The sequence below is a fragment of the Oncorhynchus mykiss genome, chromosome 15, assembly GCF_057628025.1.
Source record: "Oncorhynchus mykiss isolate SJ-2025 chromosome 15, ASM5762802v1, whole genome shotgun sequence".
NCBI lineage: Eukaryota > Metazoa > Chordata > Actinopteri > Salmoniformes > Salmonidae > Oncorhynchus > Oncorhynchus mykiss.
This window is the reverse complement of record NC_143036.1, coordinates 9,323,691-9,347,176: the sequence shown is the minus strand read 5'-3', so window position 1 is coordinate 9,347,176 and position 23,486 is coordinate 9,323,691. Positions and strand designations below refer to the sequence as shown.

General features: G+C 43.1%; 1 protein-coding gene across 1 annotated transcript in view; it reads right to left on the bottom strand.

Annotated features, from left to right (window-relative positions):
• LOC110490900 (docking protein 6-like) overlaps positions 1-23,486 on the bottom strand; it is a 131,338-nt gene that overhangs the window by 63,451 nt on the left and 44,401 nt on the right. The window contains exons 2-3 of the mRNA XM_036945723.2: positions 10,965-11,072; positions 864-978 (exon numbers count right to left, since the gene is read on the bottom strand). Coding sequence (XP_036801618.1) covers positions 864-978; positions 10,965-11,072 — 223 coding nt within the window. The remainder of the gene's footprint in view (positions 1-863; positions 979-10,964; positions 11,073-23,486) is intronic.

Below are 23,486 nucleotides of genomic sequence, written 5' to 3'. Positions count from 1 at the left end.
GAAAAGAGAGGAGGAGAAGAGAGGAGGAGAGAGGAGGAGAGGAAAAGAGAGGAGGAGAGGAGAAGAGAGGACAAGAGAGGAGGAGAGGAGAAGAGAGGAAAAGAGAGGGGAGAAGAGAGGAGGAAAAGAGAGGAGGAGAAGAGAGGAGGAGAGAAAGGAGAGGAAAAGAGAGGAGGAGAGGAGAAGAGAAGAGAGGAGGAGAGAGGAGGGTAGAGGAGAGGAGAGAAGAGAGGAAAAGAGAGGAGGAGAGGACAAGAGAGGAGGAGAGGAGAAGAGAGGAAAAGAGAGGGGGAAAGGAGAAGAGAGGAGAGTAGAAGAGAGGAGGAGAGAGAAGAGAGGAGATCGCTCTCTTTCTATTGCTCTCTTTCAATCTCCCCACCCTTCTCTCTCTTTTTCCCTACCCATCCCTATGAATCCAATATCCATCCTTCTCTGTTTCTCCTGAGTTCTCTATAAAGACTCTAACACTATTAACTAAGCCAATCCCTGCAGCAGAATTCATTACAACCTATCAGATCACAGCATCCCTTCTGCTCTACCAGGATCCAGAGGGTTTGCAACAATATATTGTTACAATGTACAATTGGTCTGAATCACAAACAAAGTAATGACTAAGTCCCTTCAATGTCAGAACCCCCCACCCCCTGACACAATAACACACCCACTTCTAGCTAATACAATACAGATTCAATTGACTGGTGTTTGGGACATCTTCAGTGCTCATCTTTCTCCCTCAAACTCTGGAACCTTCTCTCTTTCCTTCTCTCCCTTCTCCTGTTTTCTCCATTTCCTGTGTACTCTTCATCCCGCTCTCCCTCCCTCGCTGCCTCCCTCCTTCCATTCCCCGGGGTTGCATTGCTTACCTGACTCACAGGCAAACGTCTTGGACGTCTGGTCGTAAAAGAGGATTGCCACGGCATGTTTCTTGGTCTCCCTCGGCATCCGTGTAATGTTCTTGATACTGCGGAGCTCTGTGATCTGAGACAGACAGAACAACAAAACAAAACAGTCAAAAAATCAACGGGACGACAGTTGAGGGGGAAAACAAGTGGGAACACATCGTCTAGTTAAGTTAGGTTTAGAGATGTACATCCACTTTGTAAATTGGTTGTTCGGCTGGTTCCTTTAACTGTTAATTCATCATCTTAAATGACTGTTGGTGATGCTCAGGTACATCCAGAAGTACAGAGCAAAAACACATTTAATCATATATCAAATACATATCAGATTTATTTGAACAATATTCAAAGCTCTGTGAGACCTGTTGAAATTAGCTATATGAATGAAATTCATTACCGCATTTTATCAGGGAAATCAATGGAAATTGTGTGAAGTAGGCCATATAAATTGTGTAATGGTTCATAACAAGCCTGTCAAGCTTGAATCAACTCAGTCTCCTAAATGAGAGTATGGATTTTCCGTAGCTCTGGCCCGATCTAAAAACACAACGGGAGCCATGGTCAACCTGCTTCACTTTGCAAATGAATCACTAAAGATCCAATCGATACTCATGACCAGAATCAAAAAAGCTACTACATCATGTTAACTCTGAGAGTGATGGAATACAACAAAGAAACAAGGTCGTGTTTCATTGAATATCTTTTTCATTTACTGGGCTGCTTTATTCAACAGTCTCCGTTCGCTGCTGGACAGATAAGAGCCAGTGCATTATTGTAAAGCGCTCGCTCAGAGCAAACTGTGGACACAATGCCAGCCTTTTGGGAATTTATTAGGTAGGCTCACTGCCCATATACTGTAGAATAATGTGCGTGTGTGTGTTTGTGTGAGTGCATGTGTGTGTGTGTGTGTGTGTGTGTGTGTGTGTGTGTGTGTGTGTGTGTGTGTGTGTGTGTGTGTGTGTGTGTGTGTGTGTTTGTGTGCGTGCATGTGTGGGTGTGTGCGTTTGTGTGCGTGCATGTGTGTGTGTGTGCGTGTGTGTGTGTGCGTGTGTTGCCCATATAGTAACTGACAGTACATGTCACATGCGGAATAAATAATAATATTTCTTAAGATGTTTCAGGAACAACATTTTACATGGTCAGGACCGTGAAACTGGGTAACAAGGCATTGTGACTGTGAGGTTGTTCAAATCTGGGATTCGATTCCATTTTTCAGTTAGTATTCATTATCCAGAAAATAGCACTGATTCCATCTGTCTGCCTTTTTAGGAAGTGAATATGAAGAGAAAATGGTTCCTATCTTCCTCCAGAAAGATGATTATAACACAGAACTGCCAACCGAGACCACATCAGCATTGTAGCTTTCTGGACATGTGTGGTAAGGCAGCCCTGCTCTCGTCTCGTCTCGTCTCGTCTCCTCTCCTATCCTCTCCTCTACTCTCTCCTCTCCTCTATCCTCTCCTCTATCCTCTCCTCTATCCTCTCCTCTCCACCATCCTCTCCTCTCCACCATCCTCTCCTCTATCCTCTCCTCTCCTTCTCCCCATCCCTCTCCTGTCCTGTCCACTCCCTTTCCCTCTCCTCTCTAATCCTCTCCCCATCCCTCTCCCTCTCCTCGCTAATCCTCTCCTCTCCCCATCCCTCTTCCATCTCTCCATCCCTCTCTCCTCTCCTCTCCCCATCCCTCTCTCCTCTCCCCATCCCTCTCTCCTCTCCTCTCCCCATCCATTTGCCTCTCCTCTCAGAACAGAGCTGTTGTCAAAGACCATATACAGTTGAAGTCGGAAGTTTACATACACCTTAGCCAAACACATTTAAACTCAGTTTTTCACAAATCCTGACATTTAATCCTAGTAAGAATTCCCTGTCTTAGGTCAGTTAGGATCACAACTTTAATTTAAGAATATGAAATGTCCTTATAATATCAGAGATAATGATTTATTTCATGTTTTGTTTCTTTCATCATATTCCCAGTTTATTTTATTTTTACTTCACCTTTATTGAACCAGGTAGGCTAGTAAAACAAACATACAGTTAATAATACAGTAGAAAAAGTCTATATACAGTGTGTGCAAATGAGGTGAGATAAGGGAGGTAAAGGCAAAAAAAGGCCATGGTGGCGAAGTAAATACAATATAGCAATTAAACACTGGAACGGTAGATGTGTAGAAGATGAACGTACAAGTAGAGATACTGGGGTGCAAAGAAGCAAAATAAATAAATAAATACAGTATGGGGATGAGGTAGTTGGATGGGCTATTTGCAGATGGGCTATGTACAGGTGCAGTGATCTGTGCTCTGACAGCTGGTGCTTAAAGCTAGTGAGGGAGATATGAGTCTCCAGCTTCAGTGATTTTTGTAGTTTGTTCCAGCTATTGGCAGCAGAGAACTGGAAGGAAAGTGAGACATAGTGAGATATACCTGTGAGATATACCTGCTGGAGCGCGTGCTACAGGTGGGTGCAGCTATGGTGACCAGTGAGCTGAGATAAGGTGAGGCTTTACCTAGCAAAGACTTGTAGATGACCTGGAGCCAGTGGGTTTGGTGATGAGTATGAAGCGAGGGCCAGCCAACGAGAGCATACAGGTCACAGTGGTGAGTAGTATATGGGGCTTTGGTGACAAAACAGATGACACTGTGATAGACTGCATCCAATTTGTTGAGTAGAGTGTTGGAGGCTATTTTGAAAATGACATCGCCGAAGTCGAGGATCGGTAGGATGGTCAGTTTTATGAGGGTATGTTTGGCAGCATGAGTGAATGATGCTTTTTGCCAAATAGGAAGCCAATTCTAGGTTTAACTTTGGATTGGAGATGCTTAATGTGAGTCTGGAAGGAGAGTTTACAGTCTAACCAGAGAACTAGGTATTTGTAGTTGTCCACGTATTCTCAGTCAGAGTCGTCCAGAGTAGTGATGCTGGACTGGCGGGCAGGTGCCGGTTGAAGAGCATGCATCAGTTTTACTTGCATTTAAGAACAGTTGGAGGCCACGGAAGGAGAGTTGTATGGCATTGAAGCTCGTCTGGAGGTTAGTTAACACAGTGTCCAAAGAAGGGCTAGAGGTATACAGAATGGTGTTGTCTGCGTTGAGGTGGATCAGAGAATCACCAGCAGCAAGAGCGACATCATTGATGTATACAGAGAAGAGATTCGGCCCGAGTATTGAACCCTGTGGCACCCCCATAGAGACTGCCAGAGGTCCGGACAACAGGCCCTCCGATTTGACACACTGAACTCTATCAGAGAAGTAGTTGGTGAACCAGGCGAGGAAATCATTTGAGAAATCAAGGCTGTTGAGTCTGCCGATAAGAATGTGGTGATTGGCAGAGTCGATAGCCTTGGCCAGGTCGATGAATACGGCTGCACAGTAATGAAGGAGAAATGGGGGAGGCTTGGACGAGTTGCTGTGGGGGGTGCAGGGCTGTTGATCGGGGTAGGGGTAGCCAGGTGGAAAGCATGGCAAGCTGTAGAAAAATGCTTTTTGAAATTCTCAATTATGGTGGATTTATGTTTCCTATCCTCAGTGCAGTAGGCAGCTGGGAGAAGGTGCTCTTACTCTCAATGTACTTTACAGTGTCCCAGAACTTTTTTGAGATTGTGCTACAGGATGCAGATTTCTGTTTGAAAAAGCTAGGCTTAGCTTTCCTAACTGCCTGTGTATATTGGTTCCTAACTTCCCTCAAAAGTTGCATATCACTTGGACTATTCGAAGCTAATGCAGAATGCCACAGGATGTTTTTGTGCTGGTCAAGGGCAGTCAGGTCTGGAGTGAACCAAGGGCTATATATGTTCCTGGTTCTACATTTTTTGAATGGGGCATGCTTATTTAAGATGGTGAGGAAGGAACTTTCATAGAATAACCAGGCATCCTCTAATGACGGAATGAGAACAATATCCTTCCAGGATACCCGGGCCAGGTCGATTAGATAGGCCTGTTCGCTGAAGTGTTTTAGGGAGCGTTTTACAGTGATGAGGGGTGGTTGTTTTACCGCAGACCCATTACGGATGCAGGCAATGAGGCAGTGATTGCTGAGTTCTTGGTTGAAAACAGCAGAGGTGCATTTGGAGGTCAAGTTGGTTAGGATGATATCTATGAGGGTGCCCATGTTTACGGGTTTTGGGTTGCACCTGATGGGTTCATTGATCATTTGTGTGAGATTGAGGGAATCAAGCTTAGATTGTAGGATGACCAGGGTGTTAAGCATGTCCCAGTTTAGGTCACCTAGCAGCACTAGCTCTGAAGATAGATGGGGGGCAACCAATTCACATATTGTGTCCAGAGCACAGCTGGGGGCAGAGGGTGGTCTATAGCAAGCAGCAACGGTGAGAGGCTTGTTTCTGGAAAGGTGGATTTTTAAAAGTAGAAGCTTGAATTGTTTAGATACAGACCTGGATAGTAAGACAGAACTCTGCAGGCTATCTCCGCAGTAGATTGCAACACCGCCCCCTTTGACAGTTCTATATTGTCTGAAAATGTTATAGTTAGGGATGGACATTTCAGGGGTTTTGGTGGTCTACCTAAGCCAGGATTCAGACATGGCTAGGACATCTGGGTTGGCAGAGTGTGCTAATGCAGTGAATAAAGCAAACTTAGGGAGGAGGCTTCAAATGTTAACATGCATGAAACCAAGGCTTTTACGGTTACAGAAGTCAACAAATGAGAGTACCTGGGGAATGGGAGTGGAGCTAGGCACTGCAGGGCCTGGATTAACCTCTACATCACCAGAGGAACAGAGGAGGAGTAGGATAAAAGTATGGCGAAAGGCTATCAGAACTGGTCATCTAGTACGTTCGGAACGGAGAGTAAAAGGGGCAGGTTTCTGGCCGTGATAGAATAGATTCAAGGCATAATGTACAGACAAAGGTATGGTAGGATGTGGATACAGTGGAGGTTAACCTAGGCATTGAGTAATGATGAGAGAGATATTGTCTCTAGAGATGTTTAAACCAGGTGATGTCACCGCATATGTGGGAGGTGGAACTAAATGGTTGGTTAAGGTATATTGAGCAGGGCTAGAGGCTCTATAGTGAAATAAGACAATAATCACTAACCAGAACAGTAATGGATAAGGCATATTGATATTAGGGAAAGGCATGCGTAGCCGAGTGATCATAGGGGTCCAGCGAGTGGTTGGGCTGGCTGGAGACACGGCGATTCAGACAGCTAGCAGGCCTGGGATAGCAAGCTAGCAGAAGGGCCTTAGATGGACGTCGCGACGGAGGAAAGTCTGTTTTAGCCTCCGCGTTCGGTGACGTCGATAGACCAGTCGTGATGGATTAGTAGGGTGCCACATAGCAGAGGGGTCCAAGTCCAATTGGCAAAATAGGTATAGTGGCCCAAAACATTGGTCTAGACAGCTATTGGGCCGCTGCTAGCAGCTAGCCGGCCGCGGCTGGCAGATGGCTATTCAGGGGACGTTGCGACGTAGGGGCCAGTTGAGTACCCCCTCGAGCAGGTCACGTCGGTAGTCCAGTCGTGAAGGATTGGCGGGGTTCCGTGCCCCGTACCGGCAATAGAAGTGGTATTGTAGCCCAGGAGTGGCTGATGGGCCTTCTCAGCTAGCCGGGAGAATGGGCCTAGCATGGGCTAGTTCCAAGCTAATTGGTGCTTGCTTCGGGACAGACGTTAGCCAAGAATAGGCACTTGGATTGCAGCTAGCTAGCTGCGATGATCCAGGTGAAAAGGTTCAGGGCTTGTGGTAGGAATCCGGGGAAATGGAGAGAAAATGGGTCCGGTATGCTCTGGTTTGAGTCGCGTTGTACAAACTGGCAAGAGCTTTCGGAGCTAAAGGTTAGCTGATGACCGCTAGCAGTGGTTAGCTGACTACTAGCTAGTAGCTAGTTAGCTGGCTAGCTTCTGTTGGGGGATTCCGGTTCCAAGGTAAATAAAAATACTTTAGGAAAAACAGATCCACACCACATTGGGTGAGGCGCGTTGCAGGAGAGTATTTTGAAGTTGAGGTTTAGAAAAAGATTTTTAAAAAAGATATGCAAAGAAAAATATATAAAAAGATATATACGTGGAACACGACAAGACGAAGGACAAAGACGTCTGACTGCTACGTTAACTTTGATTGAGAGTGCGTCAGAAGTTTACATACAATCAATTAGTATTTGGTAGCATTGCCTTTAAATTGTGTAACTTAGGTCAAATATTTTGGGTAGCCTTCCACAAGAATTTTGGCCATTCCTCCTGACAGAGCTGGAGTAAATGAGTCAGGTTTGAAGGCCTCCTTGCTCGCACACGCATTTTCAGTTCTGCCAAATTTTCTATAGAATTGAGGTCAGGGCTTTGTGATGGCCACTCCAATACCTTGACTTTGTTGTCGTTAAGCCATTTTGGCACAACTTTGGAAATATGCTTGGGGTCATTGTCCATTTGGAAGACCCATTTGCAAGGAAGATTTAACTTCCTGACTGATGTTTTGAGATGTTGCTTCAATATATCCACATCATTTTTCATCCTCATGATGCCATCTATTTTGTGAAGTGCACCAGTCCCTCCTGCAGCAAAGCACCCCCACAACATGGTGCTGCCACCCCCGTGCTTCACGGTTGGGATGGAGTTCTTCGGCTTGCAAGCCTCCCCCTTTTTCCTCCAAACATAACGATGGTCATTATGGCCAAACAGTTCTATTTTTGTTTCATCAGACCAGAGGACATTTCTCAGAAAAGTACGATCTTTGTCCCTTTGTGTGCAGTTGCAAACCATAGTCTGGCTTTTTATGGTGTCTTTGTACCTGTTTCCTCCAGCATCTTCACAACGTCCTTTGCTGTTGTTTTGGGATTGATTTGCACTTTCGCAACAAAGTCCGTTCATCTCTAGGGGACAGAACGCGTCTCTACTTCCTGAGCGGTATGACAGCTGCGTTGTATATTGGTATATTCAGGTGTTTGGAAATTTCTCCCAAGGATGAACCAGACTTGTGGAGGTCTACAATTTTTTTCTGAGGTCTTGGCTGATTTTTTATTTTATTTCCCATGATGTCAAGGAAAGAGGCACTGCATTTGAAGGTAGGCCTTGAAATACATCCACAGGTACACCGCCAATTGACTCAAATTATGGCAATTAGCCTATAAGAAGCTTCTAAAGCCATGACATCTTTTCTTGACTGTTTCAAGGCACAGTCAACTTAGTCTATGTAAACTTCTGACCCACTGGAATTGTGATACAGTCGATTATAAGTGAAATAATCTGTGTGTAAACAATTGATGGAAAAATTACTTGTGTCAGGCACAAAATAGATGTCCTAACTGACTTGCCAAAACTATAGTTTGTTAACAAGAATTGTGTGAAGTGGTTGAAAAACGAATTTTAATGACTCCAACCTAAGTGTTTGTAAACTTCCGACTTCAACTGTAGCCCCAGAGACATAAACTCTGTAAAAGTCACTGCTCTGCACTGCTTATTTACACTCTATGTGTCACGCCCTGACCTTAGAGAGCTTTTTATGTCTCTATTTTGGTTTGGTCAGGGTGTGATTTGGGTGGGCATTCTATGTTCAGTTTTCTATGTTTTGTATTTCTTTGTTTTGCCCGGGTATGGTTCTCAGTCAGGGACAGCTGTCTATCGTTGTCTCTGATTGGGAACCATACTTAGGTAGCTTTTTCCCACCTGTGTTTTGTGGGTAGTTATTTTCTGTTAAGCGTTTTCTGCACCTGACAGGACTGTTTCGGTTTCATTTTTTGCACTTCGTTATTTTGTTCAGTTCAATAAAAGTCATGAACTCTCACCACGCTGCGCTTTGGTCCTATTCTTCCTCATCCGACGACGACACCCGTTAGTTACACTATGGACATATTTATATATACTATATATATTTATGCACAAAACCATGTCTCCATTATTTAACTGTCTTTGTCAAGAGCTCCCAACCTAGACACATCCCAAACAGTAAGGAGATATTTAGAGTGGCTGCTGTTCATGATATAAAGAACACGCAGCACCTTTCAAAACAAAAACACAAATCCAATATTGTTGTTTTTCTTGTTGTTTATGAATCGGTAAAAGTGTCTGTTTTCTCTGCAGCACTCTTATGGGGCGCCTCAGATGGAACCTTTGATGGTACAGTCCTTGGTAGCGAGCCGTGTCCATGGCACTCTATTATCCACAAAGCGGGCAAAGAAGGTGTTTAGTTTGTCTGGAAGCAAGATGTTGGTGTCCGTGACGTGGCTGGTTTTCCTTTTTGTAGTCCGTGATTGCCTGTAGACCCTGCCGCATACGTCTCTTGTCTGAGCTGTTGAATTGCGACTCTACTTTGTCCCTATACCGACATTTCCCTTGTTTGATTGCCTTGTGGAGGGAATAACAACACTGTTTGTATTTGGCCATAATGCCAGTCATCTTTCCATGGATAAAAGCAGTGGTTCGCTCTTTCAGTTTTGCGCGAATGCTGCCGCCTATCCACGGTTTCTGGTTAGGGTAGGTTGATGGTATGGTGTAGTAGAAACTGTTGTTCCAAATTGATACTTGGACTATTCCATGACTTCTGTGTAGCCTATGCTGGCTCACATAGACAGATGTTGTAGTCTCCTAAATGTTCTGCATCCTAACCCTATAAGCATGACACGTGAGTTTACTGTGTATCAACAGTAGCTTGAAATTGGTGCAAACAAAACTACACAACGCAGTGGAAGATTTCCTCAAAAGTATCCGTTACATACGCCTACTGCAGCGATCTTAAATCAGCATAGGCCTGATAACTAAATCAGCATAGGCCTGATAATCAGCAGGTGTCTGATAACTAATGATAGTATATTAGACAGCAGGTTACAGAGAATTAAAGAGCCCCTTTCACAATACCCTCACACATTAAAGAGCCCCTCCGACATTACAGCCACACATTAAAAAGCCTCTAACCATACAGCCACACATTAAAGAGCCCCTCTCACAATACAGCCACACATTAAAGAGCCCTCCCACATTACAGCCACACATTAAAAAGCCTCTAACCATACAGCCACACATTAAAGAGCCCCTCTCACAATACAGCCACACATTAAAGAGCCCTCTAACAATACAGCCACACATTAAAGAGCCCTCCCACAATACAGCCACACATTAAAGAGCCCTCTAACAATACAGCCACACATTAAAGAGCCCTCTAACAATACAGCCACACATTAAAGAGCCCCTCTCACAACACAGCCACACATTAAAGAGCCCTCCCACAATACAGCCACACATTAAAGAGCCCCTCTCACAACACAGCCACACATTAAAGAGCCCATCCCACAATACAGCCACACATTAAAAAGCCTCTAACAATACAGCCACACATTAAAAAGCCCAGCCACATCAAAATGCTCTGGTGTCCCGGCCAGCAAGTCCCTACATGAGGCTCCATCTCCTCTCCTCTCATTACTACAGTAGAGCCACATTACTCACTTAATACTGTCTTCCTAGCCACTGATAATGAGGCCTAATTGAGGTATTTTCAAAGGGTTTAATAAACGGGCAAATAAATATTATAACCCAGATTATCCCCCTCAAAGGGAGAGAAAAGCCCAGGAAGAACGAGATAAAGGGTCAAAATGTCCCAGCAACATGTACTCCTCATGTAACACATAAAGAGAAAAACAAGATTGTTTGGTGTCGGTTTGTGTGTAATATGATTTATTACAATGTATCTGTAATAAAATAAGTGCTCTGCTATATTTTCTGCGGTGAAATGGCGGTCGGGGCTTGTTATTGGGTAAACTTCAAGGTTGTGGTTAAATTATGATGCGGTGGATGGCGTTAAAAGGGTCAACAGACTCAGACAAATGAACATCTGTCTGTCTGGTCTCATGCTGCGACTAAAAACTTCTCTGTCTACTGGCTGTATCCTTCATTTCCAGACAACATATTACTTTGACATCCAATTAGGTGAATATATATATATATACAGTATAACTGAGCGGAGGGGAGGATTGATGGATATTTCACAGTAAAAAACAGTGACAGTATATAAAGTGATGTTTAGTGAGTACCTTGTGAAAGCTCTGGAAGTATGCTGCCTTCTCGTCTGGGTATTTCTCTAACCGCCTTGGGCCTTTACTATATAAAGAGATGTTTAGTGTTTACCTTGTGAAAGCTCCGGAAGTATGCTGCCTTCTCGTCTGGGTATTTCTCTAACCGCCTTGGGCCTTTACTGGACGCCTTCTTAAACATCAGCCAACACCTCCTGAAGATCTATGGAGAACACATGGAGAACAGAGCCATCAGAACCTTTAGGTCCCTCAGAACCCCCAGCAGAAGAACCCCAAACCATTGAAAACACATGGAGAACAGAGCCATCAGAACCTTTAGGTCCATCAGAACCCCCAGCAGAAGAACCCCCAAACCATTGAAAACACATGGAGAACAGAGCCATCAGAACCTTTAGGTCCCTCAGAACCCCCAGCAGAAGAACCCCAAACCATTGAAAACACATGGAGAACAGAGCCATCAGAACCTTTAGGTCCATCAGAACCCCCAGCAGAAGAACCCCAAACCATTGAAAACACATGGAGAACAGAGCCATCAGAACCTTTAGGTCCATCAGAACCCCCAGCAGAAGAACCCCAAACCATTGAAAACACATGGAGAACAGAGCCATCAGAACCTTTAGGTCCATCAGAACCCCCAGCAGAAGAACCCCAAACCATTGAAAACACTTGGAGAACAGAGCCATCAGAACCTTTAGGTCCATCAGAACCCCCAGCAGAAGAACCCCAAACCATTGAAAACACATGGAGAACAGAGCCATCAGAACCTTTAGGTCCATCAGAACCCCCAGCAGAAGAACCCCAAACCATTGAAAACACATGGAGAACAGAGCCATCAGAACCTTTAGGTCCATCAGAACCCCCAGCAGAAGAACCCCCAAACCATTGAAAACACATGGAGAACAGAGCCATGAGAACCTTTAGGTCCATCAGAACCCCCAGCAGAAGAACCCCAAACCATTGAAAACACATGGTTATCATAACACAATGAAAGGAATTAATTTAGAAGTGTATAAAACAAAACAAAAAAACTCTAACATATTGAATACATTAATAAGCATCTTCACTGATTAATTTGTCCATCTCCTTTCCAAGTGTTCCAGCCAGCATCTCTCATTATTTATCTGTGTGGATATTAATCCAGACTCAATGACATGCTCACCGGTGCATCAACACATGAATAACTCACAGAGTAAACACCTTCCTCTCGGTCAGTTTAACCTGGACTGTTTGTGCAGTCATCTATTTATCAAGCCAGACCTATTTGTTTGGGTACACTGCTATTGCACAGTAACAGGCACACATATACACACACTAGAACACACCGTTTGCCAAAGGGCCACAACAAGGTCAAGATTAAAAATGGGACACACACACACACACACACACACTTAAAAACTCTCACACACACAGAGAGAGAGAGAGAGAGAGAGAGAGAGAGAGAGAACCTCACACAGGAGCAACAGAGCAACAGACACCCCGCCTAGACCAGTGAGACACCCTTCCAGACATGCAAGACCCCCTGCCGAAGGACCTGCACCGAGAGAAGCTACGACAAGAGGACCTATACCCAGACAACAGCTTCACCAGCCACATCCCAACCAGCTAACACCATCCCAAATAATGCTCTATATAGGCCCCCCCATATCATATTTTGGGCAGTAGCGTAGCCTAGTGGTTAGAGTGTTGGATTAGTAACCGATATGTTGCAAGTTCGAATTGCAAGTTCGAATCCCCGAGCTGACAAGGTACAAATCTGTCATTCTGTCCCTAAACAGTTAACCCACTAGGCCATCATTGAAAATAAGAATTTGTTCTTAACTGACTTGCCTAGATAAATAAAATATCAGACCTATGCCCCTACCAGGTAACAACAAATTCAATCCCGTTTAGACAACTTCCTGGACAAAATATTTCACTGTAATAGTGAAGATCTAAACTTGGCAGTAGAAAACCAAAACAGTATATTTGACCTCTCAGCTTCCAATTGAATCTAAACATTTCAAGTAGAGAACATAAGAAATTCAACAACAATGACAAATGGTTTGATGAATAATGCAAAAATCTAAGAAAGAATTTGAGAAACCTATCCAACCAAAAACATAGAGACCCAGAAAACCTGAGTCTACGCCTTCACTATGGTGAATCAGAAATCAGCTCGATGTAATTGACAAATCCATAGACTCTAAACACTTCTGTGACAGTTGGAACACACTAAGCAAACAACCACACAAAGAGTTATCTATCAAAAAAGGAGATGTGTGCATAAACCACTTCTCCAATCTTTTTGGCTCTATAACAAAGAACAAACAGCAAAAACATATACATGATCAAATACAATATTTTAGATTAAACTATTAAAGACTACCAGAACCCACTGGATTCTCCAGTTACCTTGAATGAACTCCATGACAAAATCAAAACCCTCCAACCCAAAAAGGCCTGTGGTGTTGATGGTATCCTTAATGAAATGATCAAATATAGAGACATCAAATTCCAATTGGCTATACTAAAATTATTTAAATCATCCTCAGTTCTGGCATCTTCCCCGATATTTGGAACCAAGGATTGATCACCCCAATCCACATAAGTGGAGACAAATTTGACCCCAATGACTACTTTGGGATATGCGTCAACAGTAAGTCTTCTCATGCTTTGTTGACGTAAAAAAAGCTTTTCACTCAATTTGGCCTGAGGGTCTGCTATACAAATTCATTGAAAATGCTGTTGGGGGAAAAATATACGACATTATAAAATCCATGTACACAAACAACAAGTGTGAGGTTAAAATTGGCAAAGAACACACACATTTCTTTCCACAGGGCTGTGGGGTGAGACAGGGATGCAGCTTAAGCCCCATCCTCTTCAACATACAGTATATACTGTATCAATGAATTGACGGGGGCTCTAGAACAGTCTGCAGCACCCGGCCTCACTCTACTAGACTCTGAAGTCAAATGTCTACTGTTTTCTGATGATCTGGTGCTTCTGTCTCCAACCAAGGAGGGCCTACAGCAGCACCAATATCTTCTGAACAGATTCTGGCAGACCTGGGCCCTAACAAAATACAAAAATAATGCCCACAAATACAAATTCCATCTAGAAACCGTTGCCCTAGAGCACACTAAAAACTATACATACCAAAAATGTCCTCTGTGTACATTGTAAAACACCAAAACATGTATGCAGAGCAGAGTTAGACCGATACCCGCTAATTGTAAATATCCAGAAAAGAGCTATTAAATTCTACAACCACCTAAAAGGAAGCGATTCCCAAACCTTCCATAACAAAGCCATCACCTACAGAGAGATGAACCTGGGGAAGAGTCCCCTAAGCAAGCTGGTCCTGGGGCCCCCACAAGTTTCAAAAGAATAGAGACATTTCAAATGTCATAGTATGTCTATAACAGTGTTGTAACAATGTGCAAATAGTTAAAGTACATAAGGGAAAATAAATTAAATTTTACCTTTATTTAACTAGACAAGTCTGTTAAGAACAAATTCTTATTTTTAATGACGGCCTAGGAACAGTGGGTTAGCTGCCTGTTCAGGGGCAGAACGACAGATTTGTACCTTGTCAGCTCAGGGACTTGAACATGAAACCTTTTAGTTACTAGTCCAACACTTTATCCACTAGGCTACCCTGCCACCCCAAATAAATATGGGTTGTATTTACAACGGTGTTTGTTCTTCACTGGTTGACATTTTCAAATCTTGCTGCTGTGATTGGTGGTATTTCACCCAATAGATATGGGAATTTATCAAAAACATTTTTTTTATATATTCTTTGTGGGTCTGTGTAACCTGAGGGAAATATGTGTCTCTAATATGGTCATACATTGGGCAGGAGGTTAGGAAGTGCAGCTCAGTTTCCACCTCATTGTGTGGGCAGTGTGCACATAGCCTGTATTCTCTTGAGAGCCAGGTCTGCCCAAGGCGGCCTTTCTCAATTTTATTTGATTTAACCTTTATTTAACTAGGAAAAGCCCATTGAGACACAGAGTCTTTTTTTCAAGGGAGACCTGGCCAAGAAGGCAGCAACTACCAATACATTACATCATTAAATCATGCAACATTACAATACAACAACATGATCCAGCCTAAAAAAAGCATTTCCCCTCCTCTGTAACAGAGTCTCCGATCAATATTTTACATCCATTCAGCTGCACTAACATATCTAGATGAAACATGGATTGTAGATTATTCTATTCAGCGGCACTAACATATCTAGATGAAGCATGGATTGTAGATTATTCTATTCAGCGGCACTAACATATCTAGATGAAGCATGGATTGTAGATTATTCTATTCAGCGGCACTAACATATCTAGTTGAAGCATGGATTGTAGATTATTCTATTCAGCGGCACTAACATATCTAGATGAAGCATGGATTGTAGACTATTCCATGTGTCTGGGGCACAAGAAGGGAAGGCTGTCTTGCCTAATACTGTGAATGTCCTGGAGACTCAATAGCAAGGCTATGCTCACTGAGTCTGTACACAGTCGAAGATTTCCTTAATGTTGAGTCAGTCACAGTAGTCAGGTATTCTGCCACTGCGTACTCTCCATCTTCCCCTCTCTCCTCTACTGCTCTCTCGCGCTTTCATGAAAAATACATTAAATCAGCTTATTTTCTGTAGTAAAGTATTTTCCTAGTCGAGTAGTACATCCGTATCAGTGTATCAGTGGTTTGTTTACTTGTCATGCTTTGTGTTGTTGTTTGTTTGTTGTGGAACCCAGGAAGAGTAGCAGCTGCTTCTGCAAAAAAAAAGCTACTGGGGATCTAGATAAACCAATCACCTATATCATCCATAACAGACCCAGACACTGACAGTGTAAATCCTTTAACCTTTCACATCATTATATTATTCTGTGTGATTTACTCTGACATGTCAGCCCTTTAAAGATGTCTGTGGTCATTGACTGATTTATAGTTCGCTGATGAGTTTGGCTCACAGACTTCCTGTCTCCACTTTATTATATAATACCTTAATGGCACCCGGAAAGACCAGGGAAGCACAAATGTTGTCCTCCAACCTTAACAGTCTGTAAATGCATAAAGAGCCTTTTCCGTCTGGAACAGAGTGATCTAAACCAAATACAAGCCTACAGCCCAGTCCTGAAAAATAGCTTTATAGAATGGCCCAGTTCCCTGATTGTTGTGATATTGTGCTGAATGGCCCAGTTCCCTGATTGTTGTGATATTGTGCTGAATGGCCCAGTTCCCTGATTGTTGTGATATTGTGCTGAATGGCCCAGTCCCCTGATTGTTGTGATGTTGTGCTGAATGGCCCAGTTCCCTGATTGTTGTGATATTGTTCTGAATGGCCCAGTTCCCTGATTGTTGTGATATTGTGCTGAATGGCCCAGTTCCCTGATTGTTGTGATATTGTGCTGAATGGCCCAGTCCCCTGATTGTTGTGATATTGTGCTGAATGGCCCAGTTCCCTGATTGTTGTGATATTGTGCTGAATGGCCCAGTTCCCTGATTGTTGTGATCTTGTGTAGAATGGCCCATTCCCCTGATTGTTGTGATATTGTGCTGAATGGCCCAGTTCCCTGATTGTTGTGATCTTGTGTAGAATGGCCCAGTTCCCTGATTGTTGTGATCTTGTGTAGAATGGCCCAGTCCCCTGATTGTTGTGATATTGTGCTGAATGTCCCAGTTCCCTGATTGTTGTGATATTGTGCTGAATGGCCCAGTTCCCTGATTGTTTTGATATTGTTCTGAATGGCCCAGTTCCCTGATTGTTGTGATCTTGTGCTGAATGGCCCAGTTCCCTGATTGTTGTGATCTTGTGTAGAATTGCCAATTCTCCTGATTGTTGTGATATTGTGCTGAATGGCCCAGTTCCCTGATTGTTGTGATCTTGTGTAGAATGGCCCAGTTCCTTGATTGTTGTGATCTTGTGTAGAAAGGCCCAGTTCCCTGATTGTTGTGATCTTGTCTAGAATGGCCCAGTTCCCTGATTGTTTTGATATTGTGCTGAATGGCCCAGCCCCCTGGTTGTTGTGATATTGTGCTGAATGGCCCAGTCCCCTGATTGTTGTGATATTGTGCTGAATTGCCCAGTTCCCTGATTGTTGTGATATTGTTCTGAATGGCCCAGTTCCCTGATTGTTGTGATATTGTGCTGAATGGCCCAGTTCCCTGATTGTTGTGATATTGTGTAGAATGGCCCAGTTCCCTGATTGTTGTGATATTGTGTAGAATGGCCCAGTTCCCTGATTGTTGTGATATTGTGTAGAATGGCCTAGTTCCCTGATTGTTGTGATATTGTGTAGAATGGCCCAGTTCCCTGATTGTTGTGATCTTGTGTAGAATGGCCCAGTTCCCTGATCGTTGTGATCTTGTGTAGAATGGCCTAGTTCCCTGATTGTTGTGATCTTGTGTAGAATGGCCCAGTTCCCTGATTGTTGTGATATTGTGTAGAATGGCCCAGTTCCCTGATTGTTGTGATCTTGTGTAGAATGGCCCAGTTCCCTGATTGTTGTGATATTGTGTAGAATGGCTTAGTTCCCTGATTGTTGTGATCTGTGTTACAGTTATCGGTATCTTACAGTTATCTGAAGGGCATTTATAAGGAGTCGACTAGAACTTATGAAGGCTATACCATGTCTCGGGGCTTCATCTTGTAAAATAGGACCTATGTATTTCCAGTCTGATATAGCTTGCTGATAATCATCTGTGTGAATATCAACTGAATTTTGATGATTATCTCTCTCTGCATCGTCGCCGTGGGATTGTGTATCCGGGAATCATTTGTTTATTCATCTGATGTACTTAATATGAAGAATACAGAGCCTGAACTTCACACTCTAGGAGATTGACTGTTCTTACCTGTTCTGATCCCACTGATGGAGCTCAGGGCCACTTAAGTGATGCTAACGCCTATTATACAGATAAAAACAATGGAGAGAGGAGTAGAGACAGAGAGAGAGGAGGAGAGATGGAGAGAGAGAGAGAGAGAGGGAGAGAAAGAGGAGAGAGGGAGAGACAGAGAGAGCAGAGAGGGAGAGAGTGGAGGAGAGAAGGAAATAAAGAGAGAGAAAGGAGAGAAAGAAAAAGAGGGATAGAGAGAGCAAGCGAGAAGGAGAGAAATAAAGAGAGAGAGATAGAGAAAGCAAGAGAGAGAGCGAGCGCGCAAGAGCGGAAGAGAGAGAAATAAAGGGAGAGAGAGAGAGAGAAAGGAAGAGAGAGAGAGAGAAAGAGAGAGAGAGAGAGAGTTTTTTGAGTTTTTATAAAACCTTTATTTTTTACTCAAGTGTTAACATAAATAATGACACACTGCCTTTTCAGAAACAACAAATGTAATTCCTAAACAAAAATAAATACATAACATATACATTCAACTTATTTCAGCAGCAAAAAATATTTTCCCTCCTCTACAAAACAAAGCGCTCCTTCGTAGGCCCACTTCTCCTCAAATAATAGGAGATCTTTTACAGCTGAAAAGAACTCAAAATCTACTTTTATTCTTGCTTTCACTAAACCTTTAAAAACACATCTCACATCCTGCCCATATCCCGTTTCTATCTTATGTTTCCTACTCAGAAAAATTGACATCTTAGCTTGTCCCAAAATGAAATTTAACATTTGACATTTTCTTTTCTGTTGTTTACTATATTGAAACCCCAAAATAAAAACAGTGTTATTGAAAAACTCCCCTACAGCTTTAAACAAAGATTCCAGCATTTCCAATAGAGGTTTTATCCTCTCACACTCCATAAAACAGTGAAAAATGGTTTCTCTTATATTACAAAATGGACATCCATCTCTAACATCTGAGTTAATAACAGATACAAAAGCATTAACTGCAATGATGCCATGTAAAACCCTCCTATGCATATCACCAGTACCCTTTTGTAACGGTGGCTTGTGCAATGCTCTCCATGCTGGCTTTACCTTGTCATCAATGCCCAATTTTACCCTCCATGGAGTATCTTTTCTATTTTTCAATTTATCTTTATTCAACACCTTGACACACCCCCTATACAATTCCTTCCCATTCACCTCATCCAAACCCACCTCCTCCAACCCTCTCAAATCCAGCAATAACGCCTTTCTTTCTGACTCTGGGATATTTGGTGTAATCCCTAGTTTTGGAAATGAGACGTCTTCATCTTGCACCTACTAAGCATACCCCATTCTTCCGCTGACAGAGCCTTCCTATAGCTCCCCAGCATTTGTCCGACAATCCTTTCCGACCTCATCCCCAAATGTTCTGCCACCCGTCTTCCATCCATTAAGGCGGGCCCAGCCATGGCCATTAACTGTCTTAAGGTGATGATTTTCCCCTTCACCAGAATCTTGGAGAAATGTGGAACAGCTGTAGTTGTACAATCCAGTCTTGCCCCATACACCAGAGGTTCCTCCAACAGCCAATGCACTGACTCCGCTGAAGTTCGTCTGGACACCTTCATTATGCGCCACACTCTGAGGAGGCCTCTGTAAAACGGAGGTACTCCCTCCCTAGAAATCTGGCTACTATGAACCAGAAATAAAGCCTTCTTTAAACCTAATCCTCCAACCCGCTGTAATATAAGACCTGCCACCCCTCTCCACACCACATTTTCCGGTCCATAAAGCAACCTTTGAATAAACTGAAACCGGAAAGCAGCAGCCCTACTAGCAAGATGTACAAGACCTTGTCCCCCCTCCTCTTTTGACAAATACAAAACACTTTGTGGAACCCAGTAATATTTATCCCAAAAGAAATCCACAATAATTGCCTGTGTCTTAGCCAGAAGGCCAGATGGTGGTTCTAAAACTGACCGATGCCACAGTGCAGAGGCAATCACATTGTTAACTATAATAGTGCGCCCCCTATATGACATACAAGATAGTAACCAACGCCATCTCCTCATCCTCCCTTCCACCATTTCAACCACCCCACTCCAATTTTTTTCCATAGTCCCCTCATCTCCTAGGTACACTCCAAGATACTTAAAACCTCCCTTACACCATTCTAGCCCCCCTGGCAAAGCCATGATCCCTCCAGACCATTCTCCAATCTGTAAAGCAACTCTTTTCCCAATTTACCTTTGCAGAGGATATTCCCCTAAAACGATCAACCATTAGACTCAAGCTATCCACCTCCGCTTGATTTTTCACTAGCACAACTACATCATCAGCATAGGCTGAAAGACAAATAGGAGGAATATCCTCTGAAAGGCACACCCCTGCAATGCGACTTCTAATGCTATTTAGTAGTGGCTCTATAGCAATAGCATATAACATCCCTGACATAGAACATCCCTGCCTAATACCTCTACACACTTTAAAAGGAGCACTCAAACCACCGTTAACTTTCAATACACTTTCAATGTCACCATATATCACCTTTATCATGGCAATAAAACCAGAGCTGAACCCAAACGCCTCAAACGTGTGCCATAAATATTGATGTTCAACTCGGTCAAATGCCTTTTCCTGATCAATTGAAATTAGACCAGCATCCAACCCAATAGCCCTAGAGACGTCCAAAAAATCACGAATCAGAGAAATGTTATCCCCTATATGCCTGCCAGGAACACAGTAGGACTGATCCGTATGTATGATTTGCCCCATCACCTCCCTCAGCCTGTTGGACAAAGCCTTTGACAATATCTTATAATCAGTACACAATAAAGCCACCGGCCTCCAGTTCTTCACCTCCCTCGGGTCACCCTTTTTGGGCAGTAGGGTGAGGACAGCCCTTCTGCAGCTTATTGGTAGTAACTCTCCGGTTAAACTATCATTAGCTACTTCTAACCAATCCTCTCCCAACATAGCCAAAAAAGACTTAAAAAAGTCAACGGGAAGCCCATCAATGCCTTTTAATGCAGTGTATAAATCCTGCAAAGACAATGGTTGCTCAAGCTCAACCTGAGCTTCTGCAGCCACCTTTGGGAGCCCATCAAAGAACTGATGTGTCACTGTTTTGTCCTCTTTGTACTCACACTTGTAGAGCTCAGCATAGAACTGTACTGCCCTCTTTCTAATTTCACTAGGGCTAGTGAGCTCTTGTCCAACAGCTGATTTGAGACGATGAATCATTTTTCTTTGTCCATTCTTTTTCTCTAAATCAAAGAACAATTTGGATGAGGCATCCATTTCAGATATTCCCTGAAGTTTACTTCTCACCAGTGCCCCCTGTGCTCTGATACCCAGCAGGTCTGCCAATGCAGCTTTTCTCCTCTTGAGGGCCTGAGTATGGCCTCAATCTTCTGTGGTCTCAACCAGTCATGAGTTCCACTATTTCAATCTCTAGAGCTTTCATTGATCTGGTGAGATCCTTGGTGACATTCCTCGTGTATTGATTACAAAATTGTTGAATCTGGATTTTCCCTATATCCCACCATTGTTGAAGGGATACAAAACTGGCCTTTTGAGACCTCCACCTCTCCCAAAAAAACTGAAACAGTTCCTGAAGTGAGCATCACTCAATAAAGTTATATTAAAATGCCAGTATGCGCTTTTAGGTTTTACATCGTTAATGAACACCACCTCTGTTATTAAACAATGATCAGAAAATCCCACTGGAGTTATCACACTTGATTTACAGACCTGAGATTGATGCTCAAAAACATAAAACCTATCTAACCTGGCCATAGAGATGATGTTCTCTCTCACATGCGCCCAGGTGTACTGCCTTGTTCCTCCATGTTGACTCCGCCAAATATCACACAGTTCATTTGTTACAATAAGGCGTTTTAAAAACGTCCTTGAGGCTATATGAGGTTCTTGGTGATTTCTATCTAAATCGCTAACTGTGCAGTTAAAATCCCCAGCAATAAACAAATAATCTTCTTTGTTACATTTCTCAATGGTATTTGATAATGTCTCTAAAAAACATACCCTCTCAACTGTCACCACTGGGGCATATACATTTATCAGACACATATTGATGTTTTCATACCTTGCTCTAACTTTTAATAACCTCCCCTCAACTACCTCTTCAACCTCATATGACAAAGGCAAAAACCCTTTTGAGAACAAGATAACCACACCCCCACTTTTTGAGTTTTTATGACTACACACCACTGTCCCCCCCCCCCCCCACTCCTGTTGCCACATAACTTCATTTTCCAAATTACTATGCGTTTCTTGTAGAAAAATTATGTCACTTCCCTTTCCCCTCATTAACTCATACGCCATGGCTCTTTTTTTACCATCTCTTGCCCCATTTACGTTTAAAGAAGAGATCTTAAAACTGCTCATGGATTTAAAAAAAAATACAGAGGAAGATACAGCCACCACATCTCTTTACAGAGTTAAAACTGCAACTGAACTCTTTCATTTTCTTTAGAATTTACATCACTTATTACGCTCGTGACCACTTTCTTGAGTCTAGCAATTTCAGGGCTTTTCAAACCTCCCCTTGTAATTTTTGACATCAGAAACTTTGCTGATTCAATAAACAATTCACGGTCAGGGAAAAAATCAGTTGCATTGTAATCCTGCATATATTTCTTCCCTTTTGTCAACTTCAGAAATGTACGTATCTTCTCGATCCCATACCTCCCTTCCACCCCATCTATCTCACTCTATTGTTGTGACGCGTCAGATAACTCACTCTCGCTATCCTCCCCAGAAGAAAACTCCATCTCTACAACCTGTTCATCTTCAACTGATTTATCCATCTCTACCTTTCTCTTAGAATTAGACCCTTCACCACCCCCTTAAATTCTTCCTTTTACTCCTCAGTATTTTGAAAACATCCGCTTCCTTTTCCGTTATTTCAATCTCCTCTTGACTTCCAATTTCATTTTCCAGCACCACCTCAGCGACGGCAGTCGCAATCTCACCTACTGTTTCCCCTCCCTCTTTGTTCTGATCTACCACAATTGCCCCCGTATCCACAATGCCTTCCTCTCCTACTTTTCCAACCACATCTGCCCACCTTCTCTCTTCTCCTACACCTGTAGTATTTTCATCCCTTCGCTGTGGTACGTTAGTTGCACCCGCACTAAAGCTACTACCAGGCTCAGCGCGCTCATTCTCGGGACAACTACGCACCAAATGCCCCTCTCTTCCACATCCAAAACATTTCATTGATTCAGTAGATGCATAGAAGACATAATCAAATCCATCAATCTTAAAACTAAACGCTAAATTCAGTTCATCTCCTTCCTTTTTTAAAATCATATGCACTTGTCTCCTATGAGACACGACATGTTTCAACAACGGAGATTTGCATCCAAAAAGAACCTTCTTTATTGTAGATACGATTTGACCATGGCGAGATAACTCTCGCTCTAACACTTCATCTCTAACAAATGGTGGCACGTTAGAAAGCATAACTTTCTTCGCCGGATTCATAAGCGGAAATACCGCCGTCTGTGTCTCCCGCAACACAACACCCCTCTCAACTATCTTATTCACCTTTTCAATTGAATCTAAGAATATCACTACAGCGCTATTCATCCTTGAGGCTGATTTGATGCTATCATACCCAATGATAGCACCCACAGCCAAGCTACATTCTTCCACTGAACACCCAGCCGCAGCAGGAATTTTTACTCCATGCCTCCGACTAAGTTTTTCAAACTCTACACTTCCGCGAGTGGCCATTGCAACCAGCCCCACCCGCTGGTTGTGCCCTCGCGAAAAACCAACCTCAAAGATCCCACCA